Source organism: Phyllobates terribilis, unplaced genomic scaffold (genome assembly GCF_046119375.1).
Source record: "Phyllobates terribilis strain yellow unplaced genomic scaffold, ASM4611937v1 Scaffold_4__5_contigs__length_816908805, whole genome shotgun sequence".
NCBI classification, from domain to species: domain Eukaryota; kingdom Metazoa; phylum Chordata; class Amphibia; order Anura; family Dendrobatidae; genus Phyllobates; species Phyllobates terribilis.
In genome coordinates this window covers 79,781,053-79,790,382 of record NW_027362764.1, presented here as the reverse complement: position 1 = coordinate 79,790,382, position 9,330 = coordinate 79,781,053, and the positions used below count along the sequence as shown (strand labels likewise).

The 9,330-nt window shown below is 38.8% G+C and overlaps 1 protein-coding gene across 2 annotated transcripts in view; it reads right to left on the bottom strand.

Annotated features, from left to right (window-relative positions):
• Window positions 1-3,144: 3,144 nt before the first annotated feature.
• The window catches only part of GAD2 (glutamate decarboxylase 2), a 200,474-nt gene continuing 194,288 nt past the window's right edge, over window positions 3,145-9,330 (bottom strand). The window contains exons 15-17 of one of the 2 annotated variants that reach the window (XM_073677533.1): window positions 8,597-8,686; window positions 7,016-7,220; window positions 3,145-5,470 (exon numbers count right to left, since the gene is read on the bottom strand). In XM_073677533.1, the coding sequence (XP_073533634.1) occupies window positions 7,047-7,220; window positions 8,597-8,686 (264 nt within the window). In that variant the 3' untranslated portion in view covers window positions 3,145-5,470; window positions 7,016-7,046. Of the gene's footprint in view, window positions 5,471-6,280; window positions 7,221-8,596; window positions 8,687-9,330 lie in introns of those variants that run through there. The other variant, XM_073677532.1, reaches the window with a different exon arrangement.

Below are 9,330 nucleotides of genomic sequence, written 5' to 3'. Positions count from 1 at the left end.
ACGGTATTATGGAGGTTAGTTTTATAGAAAAAAAATTCTAATATTTTCTTCATGGGAATTAAAAATTCTCATAGTTACTTCTTACCTTAGCAATGGAATACAAATGGCCACTTTTTTCGCTGTACTGCATCATAACAAAAGTGGCAGGGTTTTGTGTAGTGGGTCATTGACAGCAGTGTAAAAATACAATATGTGCAACATGGATATTTCTCTATGACTTGCTCCATTTTTTGTTCTGTTTTGCTTCTTTAACTATCTGTTTTCATCCATCTTTGATTCACTTTTTTTTTTTTACTGATTTTTTTGCTCTTTTTCAAATGTTGCAGGGCTACAGTTGATAAAATAAAAATTAAAACATATAAGCCCCGGTACACTATGGAAACACTGAAAATGCATTTTGTTTTTTATTTAATTCATTGACTTCTGTGGGTAAAAAAAGATGGAGATTTGTTGGAACATGATGCGTGCTGGAAAAACTCCATTCACATAAAACAATAAAATCTAGATGTGGATAAAGACATTTTGAATTGCCAATGTTTTTTAATGGAATGAGCACAGATCTGTAAAACACAAGTATGAATGAGCTCTTAAGGGCTATGGATACCTTTGACTTGAAAAAAAATAAAAAGATTTTTATATATGCTGGTGGGTTGCAGTTTGCAGCCTGATCTAAGTTTCACATTATTTTCATGTAGGAGTGTCTCTCTCAGTAATTTAGGCTCGATGTGAGGTCTGTGTGAATACAGAGTACAGTTGTCTTCATTAACTCATATACTGGCACTGCTTCTATACTGCAATTATTTCCTCTTCAAATGCTTTCCTCCTTATCTGTAGCCTCCCTGAGTTTGTACTTGCTTTCTCCCCTCTCCAGCATGTGGAGCTCTGAATATGGCCCACTTTCTATAAGGCTCTCTAAGACTAACAGAAGGAAGGGGAAAGCAGAAAGAAACATCATAACTGAGCAAGAGCTCTGACGGATTTGTAAAATTTTAGCAGTTCACTTAGCTAGATAAAAGACTAACAGACAATCTGCAGAAGCAAAATGACAAAAAAATGAATATGAAATATATAGGAAGTTGTTAACTTTATATATATATATATATATATATCATTGTTTAATTTTGCATTAAGGAAGCAAATGAACAATAAAAAAAAATCTGTGCAAAGGTGTACACATCCTTTAAGGCTTTATGCACTAAAAGAGGTTAGATGGGTTCACAGGAAAAAAAATCTCCGTAATGTGGCGTCCAATAGAATTCTGTATGAAATCAGAGCTATAAAGTAGGATTTCATAGAACAATATGTGTGCTTTTATATAGCTCTGAACTACTTGGAGGTTTGAGACAAAATGTGGTCAAATAATATGCATGTGGTCAGGAACATAATGATCGGGCCTGTGTGTGAGGTGAGGATGTCAAACATATATACCAGGATAGGGAATATATATACCAGGATGGGCCCAGGAAGGAGTACATATATACCAGGATGGAGGACATATATACCAGGATGGGCCCAGGATGGGAGACATATATACCAGGATGGGGGACATATATACCAGGATGAGGGATATACAGTGGTTAAGGAAAATATTCAGACCCCTTTAAATTTTTCACTCTTTGTTTCATTGCAGCCATTTGGTAAATTCTAAAAAGTTCATTTTTTTCTCATTAATGTACACTCTGCACCCCATCTTGACTGAAAAAAAAACAGAAATGTAGAAATTTTTGCAAATTTATTAAAAAAGAAAAACTGAAATATAACATGGTTATAAGTATTCAGACCCTTTGCTCAGACACTCATGTTTAAGTCACATGCTGTCCATTTCCTTGTGATTCTCCTTGAGATGGTTCTACTTCTTCATTGGAGTCCAGCTGTGTTTAATTAAACTGATAGGGCTTGATTTGGAAAGGCACACACCTGTCTATATAAGACCTCACAGCTCACAGTGCATGTCAGACCAAATGAGAATCATGAGCTCAAAGGAACTGCCCAAGGAGCTCAGAGACAGACTTGTGGCAAGGCACAGATCTGGCCAAGGTTACAAAAGAATTTCTGCATTACTCAAGGTTCCTAAGAGCACAGTGGCCTCCATAATCCTTAAATAGAAGAAGTTTGGGAGCACCAGAAGTCTTCCTAGACCTGGCCGTCCAGCCAAACTGAGCAATTGTGGGAGAAGGGCCTTGGTGAGAGAGGTAAAGAAGAACCCCAAGATCACTGTGGCTGAGCTGCAGAGATGCAGTAGGGAGATGGGAGAAAGATCCACAAAGACAACTATCACTGCAGCCCTCCACCAGTCGGGCATTTATGGCAGAGTGGCCCTATGGAAGCCTCTCTTCAGTGCAAGACATATGAAAGCCCGCAAAGAATTTGCTCAAAAACACATGAAGGACTCCCAGACTATGAGAAATAAGATTCTCTGGTCGGATGAGATGAAGATAGAAATTTTTGGTGATAATTCTAAGCGGTATGTGTGGAGAAAACCAGGCTCTGCTCATCACCTGCCCAATACAATCCAAACAGTGAAACATGGTGGTGGCAGCATCATGCTATGGGGGTGTTTTTCAGCTGCAGGGACAGGACGACTGGTTGCAATTGAAGGAAACATGAATGCGGCCAAGTACAGAGATATCGTGGATGAAAACCTTTTCCAGAGTGCTATGGACCTCAGACTTTGCCGAAGGTTCACCTTCCAACAAGACAATGACCCTAAGTACACAGCTAAAATAACAAAGGAGTGGCTTCAGAACAACTCTGTGACCATTCTTGACTGGCCCAGCCAGAGCCCTGACTTAAACCCAATTGAGCATCTCTGGAGAGAACGGAAAATGGCTGTCCACCAACGTTCACCATCCAACCTGACGGAACTGGAGAGGATCTGCAAGGAAGAATGGCAGAGGATCCCCAAATCCACATGTGAAAAACTTGTTGCATCATTCCCAAGAAGACTCATGGCTGTACTAGCTCAAAAGTGTGCTTCTACTCAATACTGAGCAAAGGGTCTGAATACTTATGACCATTTGATATTTCAGTTTTTCTTTTTTAATAAATTTGCAAAAATTTCTACATTTCTGTTTTTTTCAGTCAAGATGGGGTGCAGAGTGTACTTTAATGAGAAAAAAATGAACCTTTTAGAAGTTACCAAATGGCTGCAATGAAACAAAGAGTGAAAAATTTAAAGGGGTCTGAATACTTTCCGTACCCACTGTATATACCAGGATGGGCCCAGGATGAGGGACATATATACCAGGATGGGAGACATATATACCAGGATGAGGGATATATATACCAGGATGGAGGACATATATACCAGGATGGGCCCAGGATGAGGGACATATATACCAGGATGGGAGATATATATATACCAGGATGGGCCCAGTAAGGGGCATATACACCAGGTTGGTGGACATATATACCAGGACAGGCCCAGGATGAGGGAGATATATAACAGGATTGGGGATATATATATATCAGGATGGGGGACATATATACCAGGATGGGCCCAAGATAAGGGACATATATACCAGAATGGGGGACATATATACCAGGATGGGAGACATATATACCAGGATGAGGGATATATATACCAGGACAGGCCCAGGATGAGGGACATATGTACCAGGAGGGGCTCAGAATTAGGGACATATACCAGGATGGGGGACATATATATATCAGGATGGGAGACATATAAACCAGGATGGAGGACATATATACCAGGATGGGGGACATATATATCAGAAAGGGGCTTAGGATGGAGGACATTACTACAGTATGGAGGACCTGAATTATTTACTAATACATTACAACACACCATTATATTATTTATTTAATCTTACGCAAAATCAGAAATGTATTTTAATTATTAATTTCTTAATAGTTGTTATAAATAAGCTAGAAAAAAATGATAAAATGAGAAAAACATTATGTAAATTGCTATTGCATTGATTGTTAGCTATTTCTATTAGTGTTAAAGGCTTTTGGTCTGATTTCTTCTTCTGTAATCCTTTATAATAACTGTATGTAGCACAAATATAGCTGATTAACATAGACTTTCCTTAGTATTTTATATCTAATTTTTATCAATCCCTGCATTAAATGGAGACTACATGGAACTTTCAGCAAAGAGAAGTTCCCATCATCTCCCAACTGTGCTTCTCCTCCGGGAGAAAAGAAATGGCAAAATTAAGAGCAATCAGCTGAAATTAGTTGCATTCACAAGCTTGGTCTGGCTTTTGTTAATCATGAAAAGAAAATTGCTGTGGAGGGGGAGGGGATGGTGCATTAATACTAGCATTGATTATGGCACCTTGAGATTGAACATACATGAGATGCCTTAAAAACCGAGATGATCATGCATCCTGATGAATAAAAACTATGAATATATATATTATGTATATTATAGACATTTAAAATAGATTTTTCCTATTATACAACATTAATAGAGAACAATATGAGAAAAGAAAGCAATCTGCTTCCTATTAGAGTAAGATTTCAATATCTTCTTGTTAATATTATTTATGATAGTTGTTCCACTATAACACTGCAAAACATACGGAAGGAATTTAACTGCATATAAGACATTTATGAGACGTAATTATCAAGAACAAAGTCATAGGTCAAGTATTGGTAACAGTGCATAAGAATTGTGCGTCTTATGAGGCTACAGGGATCATTTATACAGAAAGTGCATGTTATAATATGGGCTCACCCAGGACTGCTTACGACGGACATCACTGGACCAAAAGCCATGCATCGATCTAATCGTCCTAATACGCAGCTGACATCATCGCTAAGACGTAAAAGGGTAAAGCCACTTAGTAACTTACTAATTTTAGCTCCCCTGGCAATGAGCCACATTAGGCAGGAGCCTATATCAACTAACAAGGTCATCCCAATAGATAAATATTTAGATTTAAAGGGGATATCCAGGCTTGGGTCCCAAGTCTGCAGTCAGTATATGTGACTGTAGACTTGTAAATCCTCACAACGTGCACAGTGCACACTGTCAGGATTCTCTGGTGCCGGAGTCGGGAGTAAAGCAAGTATGTGATTTGCATACTTCCGGCCACATTCCAACTAGACGTGTTCGGCTTCCTTCAACTCACTTGTATTGAGTGAGGCCGTGTACATCTAGTAGGCACGTGACCGCATGTATGCAAATCGTCACATGCCCGCCCACTCCTGCCGTCTTCAATGAAGGATTTACATAGCATTACTGCAAACGTGTACCGTAAGCCTGGACAACCCCTTTAAAGTGAGCATCCCCTATTAACAAAATATAATTGTTTAACTCCAACATTCAGTTCTGACTGCTAATTCTGATCTAATTTCATGAATTATCATTTCTAGCTTTTTCTTTTCCTGATTGACTGAAAATTCTGGTTGACTGATTTTCACTTGGCTTAGCCTTCTTTTGGCAACTTCCTGGGAAATAATGCTGACTTCGTATATGTAGCCTAGAGGAACTTGAAAGCTGAAAAAAAAAAAAAAAGATTTTCTTGGTCCTTACATTGTTACTGCACTTTAAACAGTCTCATTTGATGTTGTCCCACCCCCCCCAAAAAAAATAACTACAAAGTGCAGACCACTAGGTGTCTTCCCTCTGTATAACTTGCTGTCTGCAGCCTGTTGTCAAGTGTAATCCATCTCTAGCAGGCGGGACCTGCGGATGGATTACAGGAGGTGGGGTTGAGGCTTTGACAAACAGGAGGGTAGGAGCAAACAGGTTTATTACATAAAGGCATAAAAGAGAGTTGAGCTTTCAGTTTGTAGCAAACAAGTCATTGGACAATGGCAGGAAAACAGCATGCCAAGAAATTAAGGTAAGGAGGTCCCAGCTCATTTAGTGCTGGCAGAAAGATGGTGAATAGGAACAGTCCAATGGATGGCAAGTTACAGAGCTTGAAGACTGGGACAGTTCTTGGCTAAATTAGGCTTGGATGTTTTGACTTGACGTGGCGAATAAGAGCCATGCTTTTTCACTTGAAGGATACCCTCTTACCACACAGTCACAATCCCGAAAATCAATATAGAATGACTATATAAGTAAAAAATACCCAGGTTATATTTACAGAACTCCTCTATGAAAGAAAGCCTGCTTTTTCTTCCAAAACAGCACTCCCGTATCTGGGTCCTGTATGGTACTATAGTTTATCTCTGTTCCTATAAAAACAAAGCAAACCCTTTTTTCCAATCTGTTTTAGAGCAAAATTACATTCACTATTGTTCTACTTTTATCTTCTAAATTTTTAGTGCATTCTCGAGTACTGATAAGACTTGCTCATGATTATATATTTTGCTTTATTTTGCTCAGGTTTTGCCTTTTTTTAATAAAATTGGCCAAATCTGAATGTGAGGACTTTTTCAGTGATTTCAAGTGCAGCGGATTCCTTATCACAAACTATCTAATGACACTACAACATATAGATTCTTCCTATATAATCTGAATATTTTATTATTTATGTTCTGTTTAGCGGGATAACTCACTACTGGGTTGACCTGCGAAATATGGATTTGATGGGTCAAGCATGTTAAACTTTTTCTTAAAGGTTGAAGAACAATAACCGTACATTAGATTTTAATTGTTTGGAAACCCATACAAAATAAAATATTTCTTTTAGAAAATAGGCTATTTTTTAGCATATATATACTCTTGTGGAAAATTAGATGTCTTTAAATATAAATTAGAAATTCCATCTTGATACTATGAAAGGCAATGCATTTTCAATACTGTAAATCTTTGCCTTAGGAAGCATAGTATGACATTGACTCTTTTTCTTACAGTTGGCACATTCACATAAAGAAGCAATTATTTTGCTTAGCACATGAAAAAGGTACACATGATACCGTTTTCCTAGACATCAGAATTGCAAGTAATATGGCTATCTAAAAGCTAGACTGGATATGGCGTAAATGCTTTTCAAATACTACTATACTCAAGTTTTACGGCACAATATTGAATTACGCTGATAACGCACCACAAATACATTCACACAGCTCTGACAACTCTATAGTGTACCTAAGAGTTTCCACCTGCCCTAAGGATCACTTTATAAATCTTGTCCAAGGCGTTCAATTTCATCAATCAAAAAATCAATGTCTTGATGAGCTGCGGCTGGGTTAGAGATCACCATGCGGAAGAAGTTTACTTTGTCTCCATGAGGTTGGTAACTGACCATAGTGGTTCCATATTCCATCATCCGGGCTTTTATCACTGGTGCTACCTGAAGAGAGATAGAAAAAAATTGTTGAAAAAGGTTACCAGGGCAATGGAAGTAATCTGCCCTTACTGGAAAGATGACATTGACCATTGGGTTAATGCTGGATTACTGTCAATGCGTTTCAAAGTCACACTCCTTCTTCAGGACAACCATACAAATTAACATCCACAATTGAGTTAATGCTTGTCTATCGTCAACGAGTTTCAGAGTCACACTGACTCCTTCTTCAGGACAACCATACAAATTAACATCCACATTTGGGTTTATTCTGGGCTATCGTGAACAAGTTTCAGAGTCACACCGACTCCTTCTTCAGGACAACCACCCATTTCTATCATTGTCCTGAAGAAGGAGTCGGTGTGACTCTGAAACGCGTTGACGATAAACCAGCATTAACCCAATCGTGGATGTCATCTTTCCAGTAAGTGCAGATTACTTCAATTGCCCTCGTAACCTTTTTCTTAGATTAACGTATGGGAGCTGAAGCATCTAGACCTAGTTTTTTTTTAGTGGTTGTGTCACACACAGTCCTATAAGGTGAGAGCAATTACCTTTATTTTCCATTGTGTTACTTGGATAAGTCCCTATTGCGCTTTTGTATTTTCTTTTAAAAAAAAATTTACACCATGTTGGGTGTCTTGTAGGGATCCCCAGCCACTCCTTGGTGGTCCTGTCCCAATGAGGAAAAACCCTTTTACTCCATACTGGAGAAAGTGTCCATGTACTGACACCTTATGTCAATTATGTTAGGGACTGCCTCCATATTTGGCTAAGCAACTCCTCCTCCCACCAGTCTAGGGCTACTTTTAATTAGTGATGGATTATACCTGCCCTTTAATTTTGTAGGTTTTTAGCTCAGGAGAGGTATTTGTATGTCTGATAGGAAAAGTTAGAGTCCGATCAAAGAAGGGTCGCCTTGTTGTGGTTAATGAGCAAACATGAATTGATTAATTTGTACAGTCTATATAACAGTAATGCAGTTAACATTTGATATATTCAATGTTTGCATATATCTAATATGTAAATTGCCTCTTCAGAGAGGAAGATGACTTGAACTTAGCAATCCTAAATTGACCCCTTAACAAGCATTGCAACATGATTTAGGATAAAAACCAAACCAGAATCTCAATTTGCAGACACGCATTTTGGTGTGTTGCCCCTCCTCAGTGCAAAGCATGACATCTGATTTGGACGTATGAGAGGTCCTTGACTGGGGTCTTGTGTTGGGACACTTTTTAAAATCCTTTTGCCAGTGGGTCCTCTAGCCAGCTGGCCTCTCTTGTCTTTTGATTGATGTCTATGTGTTGGTGGTGGTGGTGTACCAATGGGGGCTGCTTCTGTTTTATAGTGTAAAATCCCCTAAATAACATTTACTTCACCTTCACCAGTCTTGCCATTCTTTCCTCATTGTCCTCCATGTGTCTTAAACTGGGCGGTACATACCAAAAACAAACATTGGTATGTTGAGGCTAAACAAACAAAAAAAAAGCAAAACTACATTAAAGACAGTAAAGACACATTCGGTTAGCTAGAAGCAAGTGGAGAAATCAGTTATTTCCCATATATTTATTAGGCTTGAAAAGTTTATGACCACCACAATCAGAAAAATATATGAAACAGCGGTACAGTAGGTCAAAGGATGAAATAATACAAGGATTAAGCTGTTGGATCGGTTATAATGTTTTGAAATAGCAGATATAGATTTATTGTGTTAAATTCATTCTAAGAGCAGGTGCAGATGAGCCTATTTGATGTCCGAGTGCGATTCAACAAAACATCAGATTGCACTCGGACCAAGGTGTCACGCATGGTGTGTGAAAAACTAAATGCAACACAAAGGGAACGGGGAAAGGGAGCCCAGACTCTAGGGAAAAGGGGGAAATGGGGACCTCCTAGGCTGAACTGATATCACCCTGTCTCCACTAACGTCCTTATATTGGTTCCTTACCAATCGCTGCACGCGAACCTAAACCCTGTATTTCCCTAGCGCTTAGCCCTGAATAGGGAAGGGGGGATGAGCACAAACACGGGGGAAAGTAGCTTAGCTTTAGCCGACTTCAGAGAGATAACTCCAAGCATCCTCCTAGCACCACAGAGGAAGATAGCAGTCTGA